Source organism: Strix uralensis, chromosome 35 (genome assembly GCF_047716275.1).
Source record: "Strix uralensis isolate ZFMK-TIS-50842 chromosome 35, bStrUra1, whole genome shotgun sequence".
NCBI lineage: Eukaryota > Metazoa > Chordata > Aves > Strigiformes > Strigidae > Strix > Strix uralensis.
The window spans coordinates 2,000,846-2,027,377 of record NC_134006.1 but is presented as its reverse complement, the minus strand read 5'-3'; the positions used below and the strand labels follow the sequence as shown (position 1 = coordinate 2,027,377).

The 26,532-nt window shown below is 55.7% G+C and overlaps 2 protein-coding genes and 1 pseudogene across 2 annotated transcripts in view; all 3 read right to left on the bottom strand.

Moving 5' to 3' along the window:
- The window catches only part of LOC141936873 (uncharacterized), a 122,340-nt gene that overhangs the window by 645 nt on the left and 95,163 nt on the right, over positions 1-26,532 (bottom strand).
- On the bottom strand, positions 83-11,306 carry LOC141936859 (uncharacterized). Its single transcript, XM_074854202.1, has 15 exons — positions 11,207-11,306; positions 10,872-11,132; positions 10,135-10,435; positions 8,790-9,127; positions 7,724-7,845; positions 7,190-7,573; positions 6,495-6,626; positions 4,448-5,021; positions 3,591-3,980; positions 2,325-2,732; positions 1,978-2,119; positions 944-1,010; positions 556-678; positions 212-499; positions 83-97 (listed from the first exon to the last, which is right to left on the bottom strand). Exons 1-15 carry the CDS (start codon positions 11,304-11,306, stop codon positions 83-85), a joined length of 3,645 nt encoding a protein of 1,214 aa, XP_074710303.1.
- On the bottom strand, positions 12,998-26,462 carry LOC141936858 (uncharacterized; annotated as a pseudogene).

The window sequence follows — 26,532 nt, the reverse complement described above, 5'->3', positions numbered from 1 at the left end:
CCGAGGAGGTTCTTCCAGGGCAGCTCCATTCCTTGGAGGTCTCCAGTCCAACCTCCTGCTCCCAGCTGGACCATCCCCACTGCTAGTTCAATCCAACCTGGGGACAGAGCAAATCCATCCCAAGTGCCATCTCCCAGCCCAGCACAGCCCCACCACGTGCTTCTGCAGGCCATCCCCACCCACAGCTCCACCAGGTCCTGGGACATCTTACGCTAAACCCTCCAGAGGACTCACCATTGTGAATGCCTTGCTGATTCGTCCTGAGGTGATAAGTCTGCTGGAAGCTCTTCTCACAGTGGGAGCAGGCGTGCGGTCTCTCTGTTGTGTGGGTGCCTTTTTGCTTGATGAGGTCTGAGCCACAGAAGAAGAGATTCCCACAGGTGGTGCAGAGATACAGCTTCTCCTCCCTGTGTGTCCTCTGGTGACTCAGGAGGTACCTGCTCAGCCTGAAGCTCTTCCCGCAATCCTGGCACTTGTAGGGCTTCCCTCCCATGTGGATCTGTTTATGACGGCGCAGGCTATTCTGCCAGGTGAAGGCCCTCCCACAGTGCTCACATTTGAACTGCTCTCTGGAGCTACTCCACGGTTGGGTTGTGTCTTCTTCAAGTTCTTCACCATACGTCCCTGTGAAAGAGCATTTTTGTGGTTCTCTGGGTACTTTACTCCCTTGTGTATCGTCTGGCACCACAGAGCAGGGGCCCGACACCCCCAGACCCACTCCTGCAGATGACCCCAAACCCGCTCACATCAGTCCCCCCAGGAGCCAGCACTGGGGCCAGAAAGAGTTCACACATTGAATAACAAAGACAGGACCGACGGCGATGGCCAATGCACAGAAGAACCCCCTTGTACTGCAGTGCCAGCCCCTTTTACACCCTTTTCTTGTGTGTCCCCCCCTTTTCTGCCCCTGCCCCCCTTCCCCTGCTCATCGCCTCCTCTGTACGCACAGTCCCCCCTCCAGTGTTGCATCCTCAGCAGCTACAAAGCTGTGGTAGAGCTTCCACCTTCTACTGTTGGCAGGAAGATCCCACATTAGCGGAGCCAGAGAGGTTTGTTTGTGGTTAATGTCTCCGTTAATGCTAATTGGGCAGGTTTGATGTCTCTGCCTGCTCAGCTCCCTCCCTTCCCTTCTCCTTCTCACACCCCTCATGGGCTTGCCCGTTAGCGCCATGTTGAGGGCACCTGAGCCCCACCCAGACGCTTGATCACCCCTTCCTCCTCAGGGGGAGGACTCCTCACACTCCTCCCCTGCTCCGGCGTGGGCTCCCTCCCACGGGAGACAGTCCTCCACCAACTTCCCCCCACGTGGGTCCCTTCCAGGGGCTCTGGGGGGGCATCTGCTCCCCCGTGGGTCTCCACGGGTGCAGGGCAGTCTCTGCTCCAGAGAACCTGAGAGGTCTTGCCGTCCTTCCTCACCCTCGCTGTTAGCAGAGGTATTTCCCTCCACCCTCATGCCCTTCCTGCTCCTCCCATGTTCCTCTTTGTAAATACCTTATCCCAGAGTACAACCATCTCTAATTGGCTCAGCCTTGGCCAGGGGCGAGTCCAACTTGGAGCCAGGGGAGCTTCAAGAACTTTATCACAGGAGCCGCCCTGTAGTCCCCTCCCCCACTCCGAAACCCCTTCACACAAAAACCAGCACAATGGGGTGCAGCCGGGTGGGTGCTGAGGCCCGGGCAGGGTGTGTCGAGCACCCCAGAGGTGGGAGCAGGATGTTGCGGTGCTGAGGGAAGGCTGCTCAGCCACTAGCAGCAGCCTGAGCCCAATGGGTTGCTCAGGAGAGGGCTCATTCAGGGTTCCCCCATGTCATGGGCTCTGAGGATGCTACAGATTCCTGCCTGTACCTGGCCTGCAGTGCACAAGTGTGCAAGGAGATGGTGGTGCAAGTCCATGGATGACCATGGAGACTGGGGGTGTGTTTGTGTGTGTGTCCCCTGTTCCTGCTCATGCTCTTCCTCCATCCCTCCTCCCCCATACCAGGCCAGCACCCACACTTGATCGCCACTTCCACACTCCCCAAAACTCCCCCCACCCCCCAGGAGGGCCGGGGATGGAGATGGGTCAGGTCGGGATGGGACAGGGTTGGGCTGTTGCCTGCTCCCACCCGCTGTGGGTGAAACTGGGAAAGGGAAAAGAGGAGGAAAAGAGAGAAAACCTGTGGGTGGATGTAAAAAATTGTTTCACAGGAGGATGCCATCACTCACCCCTGTCCATAGGGAGCTGGATGCCCAGGCAGTTCCTGACCAAAATCTGGCCAACCCCCACCCCAAAACCCCCTCCTCTCCGTTTTATTGCTGAGGAAAACGTGATATAGGGTTACACACCTGCCAAGAACTCACTATTTTGGTGAATTTGTTGATATTCCCTGAGGTGAGCCCTCATCTGGAAGGTCTCCCCACAGTGGGAGAAGGTGTTCGGTGTCACTCCTGTGTGGGTGTGTTGATGGTTGATGAGACCCGACCTAAAGGAGAAGCGTTTCCCACACGTTGTGCAGAAATACGGCTTCTCCTTGGTGTGTGTCCTCCGGTGACTCTGGAGGTGATCTTTCCGTCTGAACCTCTTCCCACAATCCTGGCACTGGAAACGCTTCTCTCCCGTGTGGACCTGTTGGTGACGGCGCAGGTTTCTTCTCCCGATGAAGATCTTCCCACAGTCCTCACACTCATAATTCTGCTCTCTGGAGCTACTCGGTGGTTGGGTTGTGTCTTCTTGAGGGTCTTCAGCATATGTTCCTTTGAAAGAACATTTTCGGGGTCTTCTTGTTCCGTGGCTCCTTTGCATATCATCTGGCTGCTGTTGGCCATCGTGCTCCACGTCCACCGTGGGGCTCTGGGGCTCCTCTTTGGTCTCTTGCAGCATCCCCCTCTGCTCTTCCCTGGGCTGGCACTGCTCCTCCTTCTGCTTGTCTGTCCCAGCCCCTGTGGGGAGACCAAAGGGGCTCAGCTGGGGGCTCTTAAGGCACATGAAGAGCAGCCACCTACTCCAGCAGCTCCCACTCAGACCAGTACCACCCAGTATGGTGCTGCCAGCTGCTGAAGCCCTTCTGGTGATGGTGGGTGTGTAAAGGCTCAGGGCCTCTGTGTGTGTGTGTGTGTGTGTGTGTGTGTGTGTGTGTGTGTGTCCTCCTACCAATACTCCTCATCCTCCTTCATCCTTCCTCTTCCTGCTGCTCCTCCTCCTCCATCTCTCCCACTTCTTCACCCTGGACCAGCACCTACCATTTGTCCCCACTTTGACACTTTCCAAAACTCCCCCAAGCCCCGGAAGGGTCAGAGACAGAGATGGAGCAGGTTGGGATGGGGCAGGGTTGGGCTGTTGGCTGCTCCCACCCGCTGGGGGTGAACCCGGGATGGGGAAAGGAAGAGGAAAATTGAGAAAACCCGTGGGTGGAGGTAAAAATAGTTCAATAGGAGGGGACAGATAGACAGGGGAAAAGTGCAAAAGCCATCACTCACCCCCACCCATGGGGAGATGGATTCCAAACCAGTTCATGACCAAAATCTGGCCAAACACCACCCCCAAACCCCCTCCTCTCCACTTTATTGCTGAGCACAATCTATTTGAGGATTAAGCCTCCACTGAGAACTCACCATTGTGTATGGATTCCTGATGTGTCCTGAGGCAAGTCTTTACCTGGAAGCTCTTCCCGCAGTGCGAGCCGGGGTACCGTCTCTCTCCCGTGTGGATGCGTTGGTGGGTGATGAGGTTTGAGCGCCAGGAGAAGCGTTTCCCACACGTGGTGCAGAGAAAAGGCTTCTCCTTGGTGTGTGTCCTCTGATGACTCAGGAGGTGCGCCTTCAGCCTGAAGCTCTTCCCACAATCCTGGCACTTGTAGGGCTTCTCTCCCTTGTGGATCCCTCGGTGACGTCTCATGTTGCTCCTGCAGTTGAAGACCCTCCCACAGTCCTCACACTTGTACTTCTCACCGGAGATACTCCACGGTTGGGTTGCACCATTTTGAGGGTCTTCAACATACATCCCTTGGAAAGAGCATTTCTGGGGTTGTATTGGTATTTCATCCTTCCTCTTCCTTCTCCATTCCTCCTCCTCCCCCATCCCTCCCACTTCTTCACCTTGGACCAGCAAATACCCTTGGTCCCCACTTTCACCCTCACCCCCAAAAATCCCCCCACCCCCTTGAGAAGTTGGGATGGAGATGGGTCAGGTCGGGATGGGGCAGGGTTGGGCTCTTGGCTGCTCCCACCAACTGTGGGTGAACCCAGGAAGGGAAAGAAAAAGAAAAGTGAGAAAACCCGTAGGTGGAGGTAAAAATATTTTTAGAGGAGGAGAGTGGAGGAGGCTTTCACTCACCCACCCCACCCATGGGGAGATGGATGCCCAGCCAGTTCCTGACCAAAATCTGGGCAAGAACTGCCCCCACAGGCACCCACTCCATTTTATGGATGAGCACTATGTGATACAAGGTTAAGCCCCTCTGAGGACTCACCATTGTGGATGGAATCCTGATGGTTGCGGAGGTGATGACCCTCCCTGAATGTCTTTCCACAGTAGGAGCAGGTGTACGGTCTCTCTCTTGTGTGGACGCGTTGGTGGACAAAGAGGTTGGACCTAAAGGAGAAGTATTTCCCACATGTGGGGCAGGGAAAGGGCTTCTCCTTGGTGTGTGTCCTCTGGTGACTCAGGAGGTTTCCTCTCATTGAAAATCCCCTCCCACAATCCCAGCACTTGTAGGGCTTCTCTCCTGTGTGGGTCCGTAGGTGGTAGATCAGTTTGCTCCTGCAGACGAAGACCTTCTCACAGTGCTCACACTTGTACTTCTTCTCCCTGAAGCTACTCCATGGATCAGTTGAGGCTTCCTGAGAGTCTTCAGCGTACGTCCCTTTGAAAGAGCTTTTTCGGGGTATTCTTGGTCTGTGGCTCCCTTGCGTATCATCTGGCTGCTGTTGGCCATCGTGCTCCACGTCCACCGTGGGGCTCTGGGGCTCCTCTTCGGGCCCTTGCAGCATCCCCCTCTGCTCTTCCCTGGGCTGGCACTGCTCCTCCTTCTGCTTGTCTGTCCCAGCCCCTGTGGGGAGACCAAAGGGGCTCAGCTGGGGGCTCTTAAGGCACATGAAGAGCAGCCACCTACTCCATGTCTCTGCCTGCTCGGCTCCCTCCCTTCCCTTCTCCTCCTTCTCACACCCCACATGGCCTTGCCCGTTAGTGCCATGTTGTGCTTTGAGCCAAGAGGGCACCTGAGCCCCACCCAGACGCATGATCACCCCTTCTCCCACAGGGATGGAGATGAAAAAATAAAATCAAATGCCTGGGGGGATCCAGACGAGGACAGGGTGTGTGTGTGTGTGTGTGTGTGTGTGTGTGTGACTACCCCGTTATGGGCTCGAGTGACAGACAGACTCCATCGGGGAAGGAAGAAAGAACAGCCATCGAATTTGAACACCCCCACCCCCACCAATGTACCAATGCGACAGAGCAGGACAGTGAGAAATACAACCACAGCTTCAAAACACCTTCCCCCCCCATCCCTTCTTCCCAGACTCAGATTTGCTCCCCATTTCTCTCCCTTCTCCCCCCACCGGCGCAGGGGGCAGGGATGGGGGGTTGGGGTCAGTCCATCACCCGTTGTCTCTGCCGCTCCTTCCTCCTCAGGGGGAGGACTCCTCACACTCCTCCCCTGCTCCGGCGTGGGCTCCCTCCCACGGGAGACAGTCCTCCACGATCTTCGTCCCACGTGGGTCCCTCCCAGGGGCTCTGGGGGGGCATCTGCTCCCCTGTGGGTCTCCTCGGGTGCAGGGCAGTCTCTGCTCCAGAGCACCTCCCCCCTCCTGCCGTCCTTCCTCACCGTCGCCGTTTGCAGAGGTATTTCCCTCCCCCCTCCTCCTCTTTCTCCTCCTCCTCCTAACTTTTTCTCTTTAAATCCCTTATCTCAGAGCGCGAAGCCATCGCTAATTGGCTCGGCCTTGGCCAGGGGCGGGTCCGAATTCCTGGAGCCCGGGCAGCTTTGAGCATCTTCTCCCAGGAGCCCCCCCTGTAGCCCCCTCCCCCGCTCCCAACCCCTCCACACACAAACCAGCACAACAGGGTGCAGCCGGGTGGGTGCTGAGCCCCGGGCAGGGGGTGCTGATCACCCCGAGAGGCGGCAGCAGGTACCTGCCTGTACCCTGCCTGTACCCTGCCTCTACCCTGCCTGCGGGACAGGCAAGGGGGGGACACCCAGGAGTGCTGCCGTTTATGGGGGGCGGCTGGACGTGGATTCTCCATCCCTCAGGGAAATCCCTGCAGGGAAGGGGGGGCTGTGCGGGCAGAATACGCCCCGACCCCGCCCCAGGATTATCTGGGTGTGCACAGGTGTGGAAGGAGATGGGGGTGCGACCGCCCGCGTGCCCATGGTTCTGTCTGTGTGTGTCCCCTCTTCCTGCCCCTCGCCCTCCCCCTCCTTTGTCCTCCCCTTCCCCCATCCCTCCTCCTTCTTCACCCCAGACCAGCGCCCGCCCTTGTTCCCCACATTCACACAGACCCCCCGCAAACCTCACCCCACCCCGCAGGACCAGGGATATGATGTCTTCAGGAAATTCTCTGCTCTGCTCGTTCCGAACTCGGGAATAGACCAATGCCAGGGTCAGTCGCTGCTTGAAGAGTGTTGGGACAAAGGAAGGGACCAGGGGCTAAGGGGTGAGTCACCCCAGCTTTGCATAACCAAGGGATGTCTGGCTAACGACTCTGCCCTGGAGGGGGGAGAGAAGTGTGAGCAGAGGGGAACATCCTGCCCCAGAGGGCAGAGAGGCTGGAGGAGTCTCTGAGAAGCAGGATGAGATAGGGCCAGGAATAGCTCTTGGGTTGGGTTGGGTCATCTGCCTGGTTGCGTCCCCCCTCCCCATCTCTTGTGCATCCCCCAAATCTATTCACTCTTCAACGAACAGGACACAAATCTGAATCCAATTATGAGCCAAATCTATTTTATTTGATAGAAACTTCAAAAAAAAAAGAGAGGTGTTTCTTTGATTTCCTGTAAGGGACGTACACACCCCCTGGGTCTGTGTGTATCCATCTACGTCTGTGTGCACCTACGTAACGACAGGAGCATCCCATATGCTCCATTTTGATTGCAGGGTCCTGGATGAGTTTTGCTTCCTCCAAACCACCCAAGATTTTTGCCGTGGTTTCCCCCAGGGCCCACGGGCACCTTCTCCAAGTGGGGCCCCTGATGGACAAGACACCCGGTGCCCACACTGAATGACTTCCCGCAGAACAGGCACGTGTGGGAGCTCTCCTGGGCGTGGATCCGCTGGTGAGTGGCAAGGTGGGAGCTGGTCCGGAAGGTTTTCTGGCATTGCTGGCAGCAGTTGGGCATCTCCCCGGGGTGGATCCGCTGGTGCAAGATGAGTGTTTGCTTCTGAGTAAAGGATTCCCCACAGTCAGAGCAGGAAGAAGGTTTCTCTCCAGTGTGGGTCCTCTGATGCGTGGAAAGGCTCGAGCTGTGGCTGAAGCACTCCCCACACTCCAGGCACTTGTACGGTCTCTCTCCCTTATGGACCCTGTGGAGGGAGATGAGGCTGGAGAAGTCCTTGAAGGTCTTCCCGTAATCTGGGCACTTGTAGTTGTTACGGAGGCTCTCAAATAAACCACCAACCACCAAAAATTAAATATTTATTATTTACAGAATCAACTAGCTCTCCGTAAATTACACGTTCGAATGTCTGTGAGAGGAGAACAGAACAAATCCCTAGGGTTTAACGGCAACTGAAAACGCTCTATCACTCACATTAGAAGTGAGGGCTCTCAGTCTCAAGGATGTGCTCAGGGCAGCATCCGGACCCAAGTCACCTCGAGGAGTTACCTTGGGCGGTGTCCCGACCCAAGGGGAGATCCCTCGAATGCAGCGTGCTGCTCCAGGGAACTTGCTCAAAATGGCTCCCCCAGGGGACTCCATTTATACCCAGGCTGAATCTGACCTGTAGTCAATAGCGGCTCCCATCGGCCAAAGCCCCAATTACCGCGAAGCCCTGAGAACAAAGGCAATCAGAAGCTGCTACCTTTCAACAGCCAAGAAGCTCTATTTTCATTGGGTGGATGCACCTGCAGTAGTGTCATTGTCCCATGTGATTTCTTTGGTGACGTCTCATGCTGTTACTCCAGCGGAAGATCTTCCCACACTCGGGGCATTTAGAGGTCCCCCGCTTGGTGCGGGCTACCGGCTTGCTCATGGCTGCATGGGTGTTCTTCACGCCATCCCCTTGTCCCGTCGGTGTCTGCTCCTCCTTGCTCTCCAACTTCTCCTCCAGCACCGGGGGTGCTTGTCCTGGCTCCAGCTGAGTGCTCTTGGTGACTGCTGGAGAAAGACAAAGCCATTGCCCCAACGGGACCTCCCCAGCCAAGGATGGAGGGGAAACCCCAGTATCTGCTGGGGTAATGCAAGCTGGGAAGAATCCCCCTCCCCAGGAGGGGATTTACAGTGGTGGAGGATGGGTGCAGAGAGGCCTCCGTGTCCACAAATGAACCTGGGAAATGTGCTTGGAGGCCATTTGCTATTGCCAGGACTGATTCAGGAACCCCCCTGCACCAAGGAGGTTCTTCCAGGGCAGCTCCATTCCTTGGAGGTCTCCAGTCCAACCTCCTGCTCCCAGCAGGACCATCCCCACCGCTAGTTCAACCCAACTTGGGGACAGAGAAAATCCATCCCCAGGGCCATCTCCCAGCCCAGCACTGCTGCCACGCTGGGAGCAGGAGTCCCAGCACAGCCCCACCACGTGCTTCTCCAGGCCATCCCCACCCACAGCTCCACCAGGGCCTGGGACATCTCACGTTAAACCCCCCCACTAAGGACTCACCCTTGTGAAGGGCTTCTTGATGTCTCCAGAGGTTACGACTGTGCTTGAAGTTTTTCCCGCAGTGGGAGCGGACGTATGGTCTCTCTCCTGTGTGGATGCATCGGTGGACAACAAGGTTTGAGCTATAAGAGAAGCGTTTCCCACACGTGGTGCAGAGATACGGCCTCTCCTTGGTGTGTGTTCTCCGGTGACACAGGACTCTCCCTCTATCCGTGAAGCTCTTCCCACAATCCCAGCACTTGTAGGGCTTCTTTCCAGTGTGGATCCGTCGGTGATGGGTCAGGTTGCTGCCATACCTGAAGACCTTCCCACAGTGCTCACACTTGTACTTCTTCCCTCTGGAGTTACACCGTGGTTGGGTTGTGGCTTCTTGAGGGTTTTCACCACACGTCCCTTTGAAAGAGCATTTTCCGGGTCTTCTTGTTCCGTGGCTCCCTTGTGTATCATCTGGCTGCTGTTGGCCATCGTGCTCCACGTCCACTGTGGGGCTCTGGGGCTCCTCTTCGGGCCCTTGCAGCATCCCCCTCTGCTCTTCCCTGGGCTGGCACTGCTCCTCCTTCTGCTTGTCTGTCCCAGCCCCTGTGGGGAGACCAAAGGGGCTCAGTTGGGGGCTCTTAAGGGACATGAAGAGCAGCCACCTACTCCAGCAGCTCCCACCCAGGCCAGTACCACCCAGTACAGTGCTGCCAGCTGCTGGAGCTTTTCTGCGTTTGTGGGTGTGTAATGACATGGGGACTGTGTGTGTCTCTGTGTGTCTGTGTGTGTGTCTGTGTCTGTCCCCTCTTATTGATACTCCTCATCCTACTTTATCCTTCCTCTTCCTGCTACTCCTCCATCCATCCATCCCCCTTCTTCACCCTAGACCAGCACCCACTAATGGTCCCCAATCTCATCCCCCTCTAACACTCCCCTAACCAAGGGAGGGCCAGGAATGGAGACACGTCAGGTCTGGGTGGGCAGAGTGGCCTGTTGGCTGCTCCCACCCACTTTGGGTGAACTTGGAAAGGAAGAAAAACAAAAAAAAAAGAGGAAAGCAAGAAACCCCGTGGGTGGAGGTATATATAGTTCAACAGCAGGAGACAGACAGACAGGAAAAATGCAAAAGCATTTTTCACCCCTCCCCATGGGGAGATGGATGCCCAGACATTTCCTGACCAAAATCTGGCCAACCCCCACCCCCAAACCCCCTCCTCTTCATTTTATTGCCAAGCACGATGCAATATGGGGTGAAGACCTTACCAAAGACTCACCGTTGGGGATGGATAACTGATGTTTCCAGAGGTAGAGGTGATAACTCTGCTGGAAAGTCATCTCGCAGTGCAACAAGGTGAACAGTCTCTCCCACGTGTGAGTGCGCTTGTGTTTGATGAGGTGAGATCTAAAGTAAAAGTGTTTCCTGCATGTGGTGCAACGGAATCGCTTCTCCTTGGTGTGTATCTTCTGGTGCCACAGGAGTGTCCCTCTCTGCGTGAAGCTCTTCCCGCAATCCCGGCACTTGTAGGGCTTCCCTCCTGTGTGGACCCGTCGGTGTTGGTTCAGCTTGCTCCTGTGGGTGAAGAACTTCCCACAGTCCTCACACAGGTACTCCTGCCTGGAGCTGCTCCGTGGTTGGGTTGCGGATTCTTCAATTTCTTCAGCACATGTTCCTTGGAAAGAGCATTTTTGGGGTTGTGTTGGTACTTCATCCTTCCTCTTCCTCCTCCATTCCTCTGCCTCCCCCATCCCTCTACTTCCTCCACCCTGGACCAGCGACCCCCTTGGTACCCACTTTCATCCCCGTCCCCCTGGTCAGGATCAGGCAGGGTTGGACTGTTGGCTGCTCCCACCCTCTGTGGGTGAAACTGGGAAGGGGAAAAGTGGAGGAAAAGCAAGAAAACCTCTACATGGAGGTAAAAATAGTTCAATATAAGGAGACAGACAGAGGAAAAATGCAAAGGCCATCACTCACCCCTGCCCATGGAGAGATGGATACCCAGACAGTTCCTGACCAAAATCTGGTCAAAATCCACCCCCAAACCCCCTCCTCTCCATTTTATTGCTCAGCACGATGCGATACGGGGTGAAGACCACAGCAAGACTCACCGTTGGTGATAGAAAATTGATGCCTCCAGAGATAGAGGTGATAACTCTGCTGGAAAGTCATCTCGCAGTGCAACAAGGCATACAGACTCTCCCAAGTGTGAGTGCGTTGGTGTTTGATGAGGTGAGATCTAAAGTAGAAGTGTTTCCTGCATGTGGTGCAGCGAAATCGCTTCTCCTTGGTGTGTATCTTCTGGTGACAAAGGACGTTCCATCTCTGCGTGAAGCTCTTCCCGCAATACCAGCACTTGTAGGGCTTCCCTCCTGTGTGGATTCGTCGGTGACAATTCAGCCTGATCCTGCAAGCGAAGTCCTTCCCACAGTGCTCACACTTGTACTCCTTTCCGCTGGAGCTGCTCCGTGGTTGGGTTGTGGCTTCCTGAGGGTCTCCAGCACACGTCTCTTTGAAAGAGCATTTTTGGGGTCTTCTTGTTCCATGGCTCCCTTGCGTATCATCTGGCTGCTGTTGGCCATCGTGCTCCACGTCCACCGTGGGGCTCTGGGGCTCCTCTTCGGGCCCTTGCAGCATCCCCCTCTGCTCTTCCCTGGGCTGGCACTGCTCCTCCTTCTGCTTGTCTGTCCCAGCCCCTGTGGGGAGACCAAAGGGGCTCAGCTGGTGGCTCTTAAGGCACATGAAGAGCAGCCACCTACTCCAGCAGCTCCCACCCAGAGCAGCACCACCCCGTACAGTGCTGCCAGCCGCTGGAGCCCTTGTAGTGTTGGTGGGGATGTAAAGACATAGGGGCTGTGTGTGTGTGTGTGTGCCTGTACCTCTTACTGATACTCCTCATTCTCCTTCATCCTTCCTCTCCCTGCTACTCCTCCTCCCACATCCCTCCCCCTTCTTCAATACAGACCACTGCCCATATTTCTTCCATTCTTTCAACCCCCAATACTCCCCCTTCCCCTGGGAGGGCAGGTATGGAGATGGGGCATGTTGGGATGGGGCAGGGTTGGGCTGTTGGCTGCTCCCACCCGCTATGGGTGAACCTGGGAAGGGGAAAAGAAGAGGAAAAGCGAGAGCCTGTGAGTGGACATAAAGATAGTTCAGGAGGTTGGGAGGGGACACAGCAGGAGACCGTTGTTCAGAGCTGCCCATGGGGAGAAGGATGCCCAGCCAGCTTCTGACCAAAATCTAGTCAACCCCCACCCCCAAACCACCTCTCTCCATTTTATTGTTGACCACGATCTGATACAGAGTTATGCCTAGCGCACATCTCCGACGACTCACCTTTGTGGATGGCTGCATGATGCCTCCAGCGGTGACATCTCTGCTGGAAGCTCTTCAAACAGTCTGAGCAGGTGTATGGTCTCTTTCCCATGTAGGTGAGTTGGTGCCTGGTGAGGGCGTGTGAGCTAAAGGAGAAGCATTTCCCACATGTGGTGCAGGAAAAGGACTTCTCCTTGGTGTGTGTTCTCTGATGACGCCGGAGTTTCCCGCTCTCGCTGAAGCTCTTCCCACAATCCTGGCACTTGAAGGGCTTCTCTCCCGTGTGGATTCGTCGGTGACGTTTCAGGTGGCTCCCACAGGTGAAGACCTTCCCACAGTGTTCACACCTGTACTCCTTCTGCCTGGAGGTACTCCGTGGTTGGGTTGTGGCTTTTTGAGGGTCTTCAGCATACGTCCTCTTGAAAGAGCATTTTCGGGGTCTTCTTTGTCTGTGGCTCCCTTGTGTATCATCTGGCTGCTGTTGGCCATCGTGCTCCACGTCCACCGTGGGGCTCTGGGGCTCCTCTTCGGGCCCTTGCAGCATCCCCCTCTGCTCTTCCCTGGGCTGGCACTGCTCCTCCTTCTGCTTGTCTGTCCCAGCCCCTGTGGGGAGACCAAAGGGGCTCAGCTGGGGGCTCTTAAGGCACATGAAGAACAGCCACCTACTCCAGCAGCTCCCACACAGACCAGTACCACCCAGGATGGTGCTGCCAGCTGCTGGAGCCCTTCGAGCATCAGTGAGTGCCTAAAACCATGGCGGCTCTGTGTGTGTGTGTGTGTGTACATGAAGGTGTGGGGGTTGTGTTGTGTGTGGGTGTGCACAAGCCTGTAAGGACATGAGAGTGCATGTGCACAGGTCGCATGGGTCAGTGTGTGTGTGTGTGTCTCCTCTCTTACTGACAGTGTGTCTCATCCTCCTTCATCCTTTCTCTCCCTGCTCCTCCTCCCTGCCCATCTGTCTCCCTTCATCACCCTGGACAAGCACCCACCCTTTGTCCCCACTTTCAGTCACCCAAACTCCCCCCAGTCCTGGTAGGGCCGAGGATGGAGATGGGTCAGGTCTTGATTGGTCAGGGTTGGGCTGTTGGCTGCTCCCACCCTCTGTGGGTAAACCCGAGGATGGGGAAAAAGAGAAAAAATGAGGAAACCCCATGGGTGGAGGTAAAAATAGTTCAATAGCAGGAGACAGACAGAGGAAAAATGCAAAGGCCATCACTCACCCCTGCCCATGGGGAGATGGATGCCCAGCCAGTTCCTGACCAATCTGGCCAACACCCACCCCCAAACCCCTTCCTCTCCATTTTATTGTTGACCACGATCTGATACAGGGTTATGCCCAGCGCACACCTCCGATGACTCACCTTTGTGGATGGCTGCATGATGCCTCCAGCGGTGACATCTCTGCTGGAAGCTCTTCCTGCAGTCTGAGCAGCTGTATGGTCTGTCTCCCGTGTAGACGTGTTCGTGCCTGGTGAGGGCTGACCTAAAGGAGAAGCATTTCCCACATGTGGTGCAGGAAAAGGGCTTCTCCTTGGTGTGTGTTCTCTGATGACGCCGGAGTGTCCCGCTCTCAGTGAAGCTCTTCCCACAATCCTGGCACTTGAAGGGCTTCTCTCCTGTGTGGATTCGTCGGTGACGTTTCAGGTGGTTCCCACAGGTAAAGACCTTCCCACAGTGTTCACACCTGTACTCCTTCTGCCTGGAGGTACTCCGTGGTTGGGTTGTGGCTTCTTGAGGGTCTTCAGCGTAGGTCCCTTTGAAAGAGCATTTTCGGGGTCTTCTTTGTCTGTGGCTCCCTTGCGTATCATCTGGCTGCTGTTGGCCATCGTGCCCCACATCCACCGTGAGGCTCTGGGGCTCCTCTTCGGGCTCTTGCAGCATCCCCCTCTGCTCTTCCCTGGGCTGGCACTGCTCCTCCTTCTGCTTGTCTGTCCCAGCCCCTGTGGGGAGACCAAGGGGGCTCAGTTGGTGGCTCTTAAGGCACATGAAGAGCAGCCACCTACTCCAGCAGCTCCCACCCAGACCAGTACCACCCAGGACGGCTGCCAGCTGCTGGAGCCCTTCGACGTCAGTGAGTGCCTAAAACCATGGCGGCTCTGTGTGTGTGTGGGGGTGTGTGTGTGCACATGAAGGTGTGGGGATTGTGTTGTGTGTGGGTGTGCACAAGCCTGTAAGGACATGAGAGTGCGTGTGCACAGGCCCCATGGGTCAGTGTGTGTGTGTGTGTGTCTCCTCTCTTACTGACAGTGTGTCTCATCCTCCTTCATCCTTTCTCTCCCTGCTCCTCCTCCCCGCCCATCTGTTTCCCTTCATCACCCTGGACAAGCACCCACCCTTCGTCCCCACTTTCAGTCACCCAAACTCCCCCCAGCCCTGGTAGGGCCGGGGATGGAGATGGGTCAGGTCTTGATGAGTCAGGGTTGGGTTGTTGGCTGCTCCCACCCTCTGTGGGTAAACCCGGGGATGGGGAAAAAGAGAAAAAATGAGGAAACCCCATGGGTGGAGGTAAAAATAGTTCAATAGCAGGAGACAGACAGAGGAAAAATGCAAAGGCCATCACTAACCCCTGCCCATGGGGAGATGGATGCCCAGCCAGTTCCTGACCAAATCTGGCCAACACCCACCCCCAAACCCCTTCCTCTCCATTTTATTGTTGACCACAATCTGATACAGGGTTATGTCCAGCACAAGCCCTCGACGACTCACCTTCTTGGACAGATAAATAATGTTTCCAGAGGTGACAACTCTGCTGGAAGTTCTTTGAGCAGTCTGAGCAAGCGTATGGTCTCTCTCCTGTGTAGATGAGTTGGTGCCTGGTGAGGGCTGAACTAGAGGAGAAGCGTTTCCCACATGTGGTGCAGGAAAAGGGCTTCTCCTTGGTGTGTGTTCTCTGATGACGCCGGAGTTTCCCGCTCTCGCTGAAGCTCTTCCCACAATCCTGGCACTTGAAGGGCTTCTCTCCTGTGTGGATTCGTCGGTGACATTTCAGGTGGCTCCCACGGGTAAAGACCTTCCCACAGTGTTCACACCTGTACTCCTTCTGCCTGGAGGTACTCCATGGTTGGGTTGTGGCTTCTTGAGGGTCTCCAGCACATGTCCCTTTGAAAGAGCATTTTCGGGGTGTTCTTGGTCTGTGGCTCCCTTGCGTATCATCTGGCTGCCGTTGGCCATCGTGCTCCACGTCCACCGTGGGGCTCTGGGGCTCCTCTTCGGGCCCTTGCAGCATCCCCCTCTGCTCTTCCCTGGGCTGGCACTGCTCCTCCTTCTGCTTGTCTGTCCCAGCCCCTGTGGGGAGACCAAAGGGGCTCAGCTGGTGGCTCTTAAGGCACATGAAGAGCAGCCACCTACTCCAGCAGCTCCCACCCAGAGCAGCACCACCCCGTACAGTGCTGCCAGCCGCTGGAGCCCTTGTAGTATTGGTGGGGATGTAAAGACATAGGGGCTGTGTGTGTGTGTGTGTGTGCCTGTACCTCTTACTGATACTCCTCATTCTCCTTCATCCTTCCTCTCCCTGCTACTCCTCCTCCCACATCCCTCCCCCTTCTTCAATACAGACCACTGCCCATATTTCTTCCATTCTTTCAACCCCCAATACTCCCCCTTCCCCTGGGAGGGCAGGTATGGAGATGGGGCATGTTGGGATGGGGCAGGGTTGGGCTGTTGGCTGCTCCCACCCGCTATGGGTGAACCTGGGAAGGGGAAAAGAAGAGGAAAAGCGAGAGCCTGTGAGTGGACATAAAGATAGTTCAGGAGGTTGGGAGGGGACACAGCAGGAGACCGTTGTTCAGAGCTGCCCATGGGGAGAAGGATGCCCAGCCAGCTTCTGACCAAAATCTAGTCAACCCCCACCCCCAAACCACCTCCTCTCCATGTTATTGCTGAGCACGACGTGGAACAGGGTGATACAGACCCACCCGAGGACTCACCATGATGGAGGGTTTCCTTATGCTTTCTCAGTTGGTCACTCTGCTGGAAGGCCATCCCACAGTGCAAACAGAGGTACGGTCTCTCTTCCATGTGGATGCGTTGGTGGGAAATGAGGTGCGAGAGCCACGTGAACCATTTCCCACAATTGTTGCAGACAAAGGGATTCCCCTTGGTGTGTGACCTCTGGTGACGGAGGAGGTTTCCACTCTCACTGAAGCTCTTCCCACAATCCCGGCACTTGAAGGGCTTCTCTCCCGTGTGGATTCGTAGGTGACGGGTCAGACAGTTCGCCCAGCTGAAGATCTTCCCACAGTGCTCACACTTGTACTCCTTCTGCCTAGAGCTACTCTGTGGTTGGGTTGTGGCTTTTTGAGGGTCTTCAGCACACGTCACTTTGAAAGAGCATTTTCGTAGTCTTCTTTGTCTGTGGCTCCCTTGTGTATCATCTGGCTGCTGTTGGCCATCATGCTCCACGTGCAATGTGGGGCTCTGGGACTCCTCTTCGGGCCCTTGCAGCATCCCCCTCTGCTCTTCCCTGGGCTGGCACTGCTCCTCCTTCTGCTTGTCTGTCCCAGCCCCTGTGGGGAGACCAAAGGGACTCGGTTGGGGGCTCTTAAGGCACATGAAGAGCAGCCACCTACTCCAGCAGCTCCCACCCAGACCAGTACCACCCAGGACGGTGCTGCCAGCTGCTGGAGCCCTTGTAGTGTTGGTGGGTGTGTAAATGCACAGGCACTCTGTGTGTGTGTGTGTGGGGGGGTGTGTGTGTGCACATGAAGGTGTGGGGGTTGTGTTGTGTGTGGGTATGCACAAGCCTGTAAGGACATGAGAGTGCATGTGCACAGGTCGCATGGGTCAGTGTGTGTGTGTGTGTGTCTCCTCTCTTACTGACAGTGTGTCTCATCCTCCTTCATCCTTTCTCTCCCTGCTCCTCCTCCCTGCCCATCTGTCTCCCTTCATCACCCTGGACAAGCACCCACCCTTTGTCCCCACTTTCAGTCACCCAAACTCCCCCCAGCCCTGGTAGGGCCGGGGATGGAGATGGGTCAGGTCTTGATGGGTCAGGGTTGGGCTGTTGGCTGCTCCCACCCTCTGTGGGTAAACCCGAGGATGGGGAAAAAGAGAAAAAATGAGGAAACCCCATGGGTGGAGGTAAAAATAGTTCAATAGCAGGAGACAGACAGAGGAAAAATGCAAAGGCCATCACTAACCCCTGCCCATGGGGAGATGGATGCCCAGCCAGTTCCTGACCAATCTGGCCAACACCCACCCCCAAACCCCCTCCTCTCCATTTTATTGTTGACCACGATCTGATACAGAGTTATGTCCAGCGCACACTTCTGATGACTCACCTTTGTGGATGGCTGCATGATGCCTCCAGCGGTGACATCTCTGCTGGAAGCTCTTCCCACAGTCTGAGCAGGCGTATAGTCTCTCTCCTGTGTAGAAGAGTTGGTGCCTTGTTAGGTCTGACCTAAAGGAGAAGCATTTCCCACATGTGGTGCAGGAAAAGGGCTTCTCCTTGGTGTGTGTTCTCTGATGACGCCGGAGTGTCCCGCTCTCGCTGAAGCTCTTCCCACAATCCCGGCACTTGAAGGGCTTCTCTCCTGTGTGGATTCGTCGGTGACGTTTCAGGTCGCTCCCACAGGTAAAGACCTTCCCACAGTGTTCACACCTGTACTCCTGCCTGGAGCTACTTGTTGGTTGGGTTGTGGCTTCTTGAGAGTCTTCAGCGTAGGTCCCTTTGAAAGAGCATTTTCGGGGTCTTCTTTGTCTGTGGCTCCCTTGTGTATCATCTGGCTGCTGTTGGCCATCGTGCTCCACGTCCACCGTGGGGCTCTGGGGCTCCTCTTCGGGCCCTTGCAGCATCCCCCTCTGCTCTTCCCTGGGCTGGCACTGCTCCTCCTTCTGCTTGTCTGTCCCAGCCCCTGTGGGGAGACCAAAGGGACTCGGTTGGGGGCTCTTAAGGCACATGAAGAGCAGCCACCTACTCCAGCAGCTCCCACCCAGACCAGTACCACCCAGGACGGTGCTGCCAGCTGCTGGATCCCTTCAGGCGTCAGTGAGTGCCTAAAACCATGGCGGCTCTGTGTGTGTGGGGGGGTGTGTGTGTGCACATGAAGGTGTGGGGGTTGTGTTGTGTGTGGGTGTGCATAAGCCTGTAAGGACATGAGAGTGCATGTGCACAGGTCCCATGGGTCAGTGTGTGTGTGTGTGTGTCTCCTCTCTTACTGACAGTGTGTCTCATCCTCCTTCGTCCTTTCTCTCCCTGCTCCTCCTCCCTGCCCATCTGTCTCCCTTCATCACCCTGGACAAGCACCCACCCTTTGTCCCCACTTTCAGTCACCCAAACTCCCCCCAGCCCTGGTAGGGCCGGGGATGGAGATGGGTCAGGTCTTGATGGGTCAGGGTTGGGCTGTTGGCTGCTCCCACCCTCTGTGGGTAAACCCGGGGATGGGGAAAAAGAGAAAAAATGAGGAAACCCCATGGGTGGAGGTAAAAATAGTTCAATAGCAGGAGACAGACAGAGGAAAAATGCAAAGGCCATCACTCACCCCTGCCCATGGGGAGATGGATGCCCAGCCAGTTCCTGACCAAATCTGGCCAACACCCACCCCCAAACCCCCTCCTCTCCATTTTATTGTTGACCACGATCTGATACAGAGTTATGTCCAGCGCACACTTCTGATGACTCACCTTTGTGGATGGCTGCATGATGCCTCCAGCGGTGACATCTCTGCTGGAAGCTCTTCCCACAGTCTGAGCAGGCGTATAGTCTCTCTCCTGTGTAGATGAGTTGGTGCCTTGTTAGGTCTGACCTAAAGGAGAAGCATTTCCCACATGTGGTGCAGGAAAAGGGCTTCTCCTTGGTGTGTGTTCTCTGATGACGCCGGAGTGTCCCGCTCTCTCTGAAGCTCTTCCCACAATCCCGGCACTTGTAGGGCTTCTCTCCCGTGTGGATTCGTCGGTGACGGCACAGGTTGCTCCCACAGGTGAAGACCTTCCCACAGTGCTCACACTTGTACTCCTTCTCTCTGGAGCTACTTGTTGGTTGGATTGTGGCTTCTTGAGGGTCTTCACCACACGTCCCTTTGAAAGAGCATTTTCGGGGTCTTCTTTGTCTGTGGCTCCCTTGTGTATCATCTGGCTGCTGTTGGCCATCGTGCTCCACGTCCACCGTGGGGCTCTGGGGCTCCTCTTCGGGCCCTTGCAGCATCCCCCTCTGCTCTTCCCTGGGCTGGCACTGCTCCTCCTTCTGCTTGTCTGTCCCAGCCCCTGTGGGGAGACCAAAGGGGCTCAGTTGGTGGCTCTGAAGGCACATGAAGAGCAGCCACCTACTCCATGTCTCTGCCTACTCGGCTCCCTCCCTTCCCTTCTCCTCCTCACACCCTGCCATGGCCTTCCTTGTTAGCACAGTGTTGTGCTTTGTGCTCGGAAAGCACCTGAACCCCACCCCAACCCTCCCTCCCTCCTTCCTCCTCAGGGGGAGGACTCCTCACACTCCTCCCCTGCTCCGGCATGGGCTACCTCCCAGGGGAGACAGTCCTCCACCAACTTCACCCCACGTGGGTCCCTCCCAGGGGCTCTGGGGGGGCATCTAGTCCGCAGTGGGTCTCCACAGTTGTAGGGCACTCTGCTCTGGCACATGTTCCCCTTACTGCTGTCCTTCCTCACCCTCGCTGTTTGCAGCCCACCCTCCTCTTCATCCTCTCTCCATGTTCCTCCTTTAAATACCTTATGTCAGGGGCCCAGCCACTGCCGCTAATTGGCTCGGCCTTGGCCAGGGGCGGGTCCCACTTGGAGCCGGGGGATCTTTGAGCATCTTCTCCCAGGAACCTCCCCTTTAGCCCCCTCCCCCCGCTCCCAAACCCTCCACACACAAACCAGCACAACAGGGTGCAGCCGGGTGGGCGCTGGCAAGGGGGGGGCCAGGATACCGCCCCCCCCCCCCCCCCCCCGGATTATCTGGGTGTGCACAGGTGTGGAAGGAGATGGGGGTGCGAACGCCCGCGTGCCCATGGTTCTGTCTGTGTGTGTCCCCTCTTCCTGCCCCTCGCCCTCCCCCTCCTTTGTCCTCCCCTTCCCCCATCCCTCCTCCTTCTTCACCCCAGACCAGCGCCCGCCCTTGTTCCCCACATTCACACACACCCCCGCAAACCTCACCCCACCCCGCAGGACCAGGGATGTGATGTCTTCAGGAAATTCTCTGCTCTGCTCGTTCCGAACTCGGGAATAGACCAATGCCAGGGTCAGTCGCTGCTTGAAGAGTGTTGGGACAAAAGAAGGGACCAGGGGCTAAGGGGTGAGTCACCTCAGCTTTGCATAACCAAGGGATGTCTGGCTAACGACTCTGCCCTGGAGGGGGGAGAGAAGTGTGAGCAGAGGGGAACATCCTGCCCCAGAGGGCAGAGAGGCTGGAGGAGTCTCTGAGAAGCAGGATGAGATAGGGCCAGGAATAGCTCTTGGGTTGGGTTGGGTCATCTGCCTGGTTGCGTCCCCCCTCCCCATCTCTTGTGCATCCCCCAAATCTATTCACTCTTCAACGAACAGGACACAAATCTGAAACCCATTATGAGAAAAATCTATTTTATTTGATAGACACTTCAAAAAAAAGAGAGGTGTTTCTTTGATTTCCTGTAAGGGACGTACACACCCCCTGGATCTGTGTGTATCCATCTACGTCTGTGTGCACCTACCTAACGACAGGAACATCCCTCATGCTCCATTTTGATTGCAGGGTGCTGGATGGGGTTTTGCTTCCTCCAAAGAACCCAAGACATTTTTCTGTGGTTTACCCCATCACCAACGTCTCCATCCTCAGGGTAAAATAGTCCCCGAAGAGCCATGGGTGAGAGCGGCTCATCCCTCCACCATCATAGTCCGGTATCGCTGTATCCCACCGGGAACCAAGAAAGCCTCGGCCTTGTTGAGCGCCATCATTGAAGTTCATCCTCACAGTTTGGAATCAGGTAATAATTAACGGTACACACATTTAACGAAGCGAGAGATGAACAGGGAGAGATAAACATACTAAGAGCAAATGGAGTAAAATACAACACGGTGGTCACAGCTTGTACCACACAACCAACATCCCACCAAGACGTCGTACCAAGACTGTCCAGCAGTTTGCTCAACGCTGGGTCTTGTTAATGACCTTGCCGCCTAACGAGCCTTTACAATCCCTTTGGACTCATGGGAGCAGCCTGGTTTCCCAGGAAGGCAGCGATTCTTAACCATCGCCTCTGCCCAGCCCCACGAGTCCCCAAGGAGATGCTGGGGCTCTTTAACATGATGGTCCCAAGTGCTGGGGTGAAGGAAGAGGCACGTTGTCCATGTACCCAAGGCACCTGCTGGTAAATCTCCTCCAAACTTTGATGTGCAGGCACTCAACATTTAAATCAGAGAGAGGCTCACAGAAACCCTCATCCCCACAAACATACCTTGCTGGGGCTTTAGCACCCCCCAGACATCTCTGAATTTCCACTCCAACATCACCTGGCTTATGAGATGAGACCAGAGGGCTGGAAGTCCCTACCCAGGGAGGTGACAGGCTTCTAATTCTGTGGCCCCTCACCCCCCAGAGAAGCTCCCTGGCCCATGGGCACCTCCTCCAAGTGGGGCCTCTGATGGACAAGACACCTGGCGCCCACATTTAATGACTTCCCGCAGAACAGGCACGTGTGGGAGCTCTCCTGGGCGTGGATCCGCTGGTGAGTGTGAGGTGGGAGTTGGTCTGGAAGGTTTTCTGGCATTGCTGGCAGCAGTTCCACATCTCCCCGGTGTGGATCCGGTGCTGTAGGATGAGTGTTTGCTTCTGAGTAAAGGATTCCCCACAGTCAGAGCAGGAAGAAGGTTTCTCTCCAGTGTGGGTCCTCCGATGCGTGGAAAGGCTCGAGCTGTGGCTGAAGCACTCCCCACACTCCAGGCACTTGTACGGTCTCTCTCCCTTATGGACCCTGTGGTGAGAGATGAGGCTGGAGAAGTCCTTGAAGGTCTTCCCGCAATCTGGGCTCTTGTAGGGTCATTCTCCCGTGTGATTTCTTTGATGACGTTTCATGCTGTTACTCCAGCGGAAGATCTTCCCGCAGTCTGCTCATTTATAGGTCCCCTAATTGGCACAGGCCACTGGCTTGCTCGTGGCTGCATGGGTGTTCTTCACGCCATCCCCTTGTCCCGTCGGTGTCTGCTCCTCCTTGCTCTCCAACTTCTCCTCCAGCACCGGGGGTGCTTGTCCTGGCTCCAGCTGGGTGCTCTTGGTGGCTGCTGGAGAAAGACAAAGCCTTTGCCGGAACGGGACCTCGACAGCCAAGGATGGAGGGGAAATCCCAGTATCTGTTGGGGTAATGCAAGCTGGGAAGAATCCCCCCCCCCCAGGAAGGGATTTGCAGTGGTGGAGGATGGGTGCAGAGAGGCCTCCCTGTCCACACACAAGCCTGGGAAATGTCCTTGGAGGCCATTTGCTATCGCCAAAACTGTCTCAGAAACCCCCCTGCAACAAGGAGGTTCTTCCAGGTCAGCTCCATTCCTCGGAGGTCTCCAGTCCAACCTCCTGCTCCCAGCAGGACCATCCCCACTGCTAGTTCAACCCAACCTGGGGACAGAGCAAATCCATCCCCAGGGCCATCTCCCAGCCCAGCACTACTGCCATGCTGGGAGCAGGAGTCCCAGCACAGCCCCACCACGTGCTTCTCCAGGCCATCCCCACCCACAGCTCCACCAGGGCCTGGGACATCTCATGCTAAACTCCCCCCCCCAAGGCCTCACCATTGTGAAGTGCTTCTTGATGCCTCCAGAGTTGATTACTCTGGTGGAAGCTCTTCCCGCTGTGCGAGCAGGGGTACGGTCTCTCTCCTGTGTGGATGCGTCAGTGGACAACAAGGCTAGAGCTATAGGAGAAGCATTTCCCACACTTGGTGCAGAGAAATCACTTCTCCTTGGTGTGTGTTCTCCGGTGACGCAAGAGGGTCCCACTCTCCATGAGACCCCTCCCACACTACTGGCACTACTATGGCTTCTCTCCCGTGTGAATCCATCGGTGACGGGTCAGGTTGCTCCCACGATTGAAGACCATCCCATATTCCTGACATTTGCACTCCTCTCTGGAGCTACTTGGTGGCTCGATTTTGTCTTCCTGAGGGTCTTCAGCACACGTCCCTTTGAAAGAGCTTTTCTGGGGTTCCCTTGGTCTGTGGCTCCCTTGTGTATCATCTGGCTGCTGTTGGCCATCGTGCTCCACGTCCACCATGGGGCTCTGGGGCTCCTCTTCGGGCCCTTGCAGCATCCCCCTCTGCTCTTCCCTGGGCTGGCACTGCTCCTCCTTCTGCTTGTCTGTCCCAGCCCCTGTGGGGAGACCAAAGGGGCTCAGCTGGTGCCTCTTAAGGCACATGAAGAGCAGCCACCTACTCCAGCAGCTCCCACCCAGACCGGGACCACCCAGTACAGTGCTGCCAGCTGCTGGAGCCCTCTAGTGTTGGTGGATGTGTAAAGATACGGGGTGTGTATGGGGGGGTGTGTGTGTGTGTGTGTGTGTGTATGCCCTCCTTCATCCTTCCTCTTCCTTCTACACCCCAACCTGTCCCTGTTCATCACTCTGGACTATCACCCACCATTTTCCCCAATTCACCCCGCTCAACACTCCCCTAACCAAGGGAGGGCCAGGAATGGAGACACGTCAGGTCTGGGTGGGCAGAGTGGCCTGTTGGCTGCTCCCACCCACTTTGGGTGAACTTGGAAAGGAAGAAAAACAAAAAAAAAAGAGGAAAGCAAGAAACCCCGTGGGTGGAGGTATATATAGTTCAACAGCAGGAGACAGACAGACAGGAAAAATGCAAAAGCATTTTTCACCCCTCCCCATGGGGAGATGGATGCCCAGACAGTTCCTGACCAAAATCTGGCCAACCCCCACCCCCAAACCCCCTCCTCTTCATTTTATTGCCAAGCACGATGCAATATGGGGTGAAGACCTTACCAAAGACTCACCGTTGGGGATGGATAACTGATGTTTCCAGAGGTAGAGGTGATAACTCTGCTGGAAAGTCATCTCGCAGTGCAACAAGGTGAACAGTCTCTCCCACGTGTGAGTGCGCTTGTGTTTGATGAGGTGAGATCTAAAGTAAAAGTGTTTCCTGCATGTGGTGCAACGGAATCGCTTCTCCTTGGTGTGTATCTTCTGGTGCCACAGGAGGGTCCCTCTCTGCGTGAAGCTCTTCCCGCAATCCCGGCACTTGTAGGGCTTCCCTCCTGTGTGGACCCGTCGGTGTTGGTTCAGCTTGCTCCTGTGGGTGAAGAACTTCCCACAGTCCTCACACAGGTACTCCTGCCTGGAGCTGCTCTGTGGTTGGGTTGCGGATTCTTCAATTTCTTCAGCACATGTTCCTTGGAAAGAGCATTTTTGGGGTTGTGTTGGTACTTCATCCTTCCTCTTCCTCCTCCATTCCTCTGCCTCCCCCATCCCTCTACTTCCTCCACCCTGGACCAGCGACCCCCTTGGTACCCACTTTCATCCCCATCCCCCTGGTCAGGATCAGGCAGGGTTGGACTGTTGGCTGCTCCCACCCTCTGTGGGTGAAACTGGGAAGGGGAAAAGTGGAGGAAAAGCAAGAAAACCTCTACATGGAGGTAAAAATAGTTCAATATAAGGAGACAGACAGAGGAAAAATGCAAAGGCCATCACTCACCCCTGCCCAGAGATGGATACCCAGACAGTTCCTGACCAAAATCTGGTCAAAATCCACCCACAAACACCTTCCTCTCCATTTTATTGCTCAGCACCGCGTGATACTGAATTAAGTCCCCACCCAGCACTCACCATTCTGGAGGGCTTGCTGATGCCTCCAGAGATAGAGGTGATAACTCTGCTGGAAAGTCATCTCACAGTGCAACGAGGTGTAGAGTCTCTCCTCCATGTGGCTGCGTTGGTGTTTGACAAGGTCCGATCTAAAGCAGAAGTCCTTCCTGCATGTGGTGCAGCGAAATCGCTTCTCCTTGGTGTGTGTCTTCTGGTGACAGAGGACGTTCCATCTCTGCGTGAAGCTTTTCCCGCAATACCAGCACTTGAAGGGCTTCTGTCCTGAGTGGATTCGTCGGTGACAATTCAGCTTGATCCTGCAAGCGAAGACCTTCCCACAGTGCTCACACTTGTACTCCTTCCCTCTGGAGCTACTCCATGGTTGGGTTGTGTCTTCTTGAGGGTCTGGAGCACACGTCCCTTTGAAAGAGCATTTTCGGGGTGTTCTTGGTCTGTGGCTTCGTTGCATATCATCTGGCTGCCATTGGCCATCGTGCTCCACATCCACCGTGGGGCTCTGGGGCTCCTCTTCGGGCCCTTGCAGCATCCCCCTCTGCTCTTCCCTGGGCTGGCACTGCTCCTCCTTCTGCTTGTCTGTCCCAGCCCCTGTGGGGAGACCAAAGGGGCTCAGCTGGGGACTCGTAAGGGACATGAAGGGCAGCCACCTACTCCAGCAGCTCCCACCCAGACCAGTACCACCCAGTACGGTGCTTCCAGCTGCTGGAGCCATTCTAGCATCGGTGAGTGTGAAAAGGCACAGGAGGTGTGTGGGTGTGTGGGTGTGTGTGTTTTTGGGTGTGTCCCCTCTTGCTGATAGTCCTCATCCTCCTTCATCTTTCCTCTTCCTGATCCTCCTCCTCCTCCATCCCTCCCTCTTCTTCACCCTGGACCAGCACCCAACCTTGGTCCCAAATTCACAACTATCCAACACTCCCCTAACCCCAGGAGGGCTGGGGATGGAGATGGATCAGGTCAGGATGGGGCAGGGTTGGGTTGTTTGCTGCTCACACCCGCTGGGGGTGAACCCGGGAAGGGGAAAAGAAGAAGAAAAACAAGAAATCCCGTGGGTGGAGGTAAAAATATTTCAATAGCTGGAGACATATAGAGTGGAAAAGAGGAAAGGCCATCACTCACCCCCACCCATGGGGAGAGTGATGCCCAGTCAGCTCCTTACAAATCTCGCCAAACCCCCACCCCCAAATCCCCTCCTCTCCATTTTATAGCTGAGCATGACCTGATGCAGGGTTATGCCTCAAGACCCCCCCGATGACTCACCAGTGTGGACGCCTAAATAATGCCTCCAGAGGTGACATCTCTGCCCGAAGCTCTTCCCGCAGTCTGAGCAGATGTATGGTCTCTCTCCTGTGTGGGTGTGTCGGTGTCTGATGGCGTGTGAGCTAAAGGAGAAGCGTTTCCCACACACGGTGCAGAGAAAGGGCTTCTCCTTGGTGTGTGTTCTCCGGTGACGCCGGAGTTTCCAGTTATCCCTGCAGCTCTTTCCACAATCCTGGCACTTGTAGGCCTTTTCCTGTGTGTGGGTTTGCTGGTGACAGCTCAGGTTGCTCCTGCTGGGGAACACCCTCCCACAGTACTCACACATGTACTCCTCCTTCCCTCTAGAGCTACTCTGTGGTTGGGTTGCATTTTCTTGAGGGTCCTCAACATACATCCCATTGAAAGAGCACTTTAGGGGTGTTCTTGGTCCATGGATCCCTTGCGTATCATCTGGCTGCTGTTGG

Bases quoted from the DNA above. Each gene is read 5' to 3' on its own strand.
- LOC141936859 (XM_074854202.1), bottom strand. From the start codon at position 11,306: ATGGAACAAGAAGACCCCAAAAATGCTCTTTCAAAGAGACGTGTGCTG. The intron at 9,128-10,134 runs GTGGGAGAGACT...GTGTAACTCCAG, and splicing joins AAACACAAGCGCACTCACAC to AGGGAAGAAGTACAAGTGTG. The intron at 3,981-4,447 runs GTGAGTCCTCAG...GCTCTTTCCAAG, and splicing joins TCAGGATTCCATCCACAATG to GGATGTATGTTGAAGACCCT.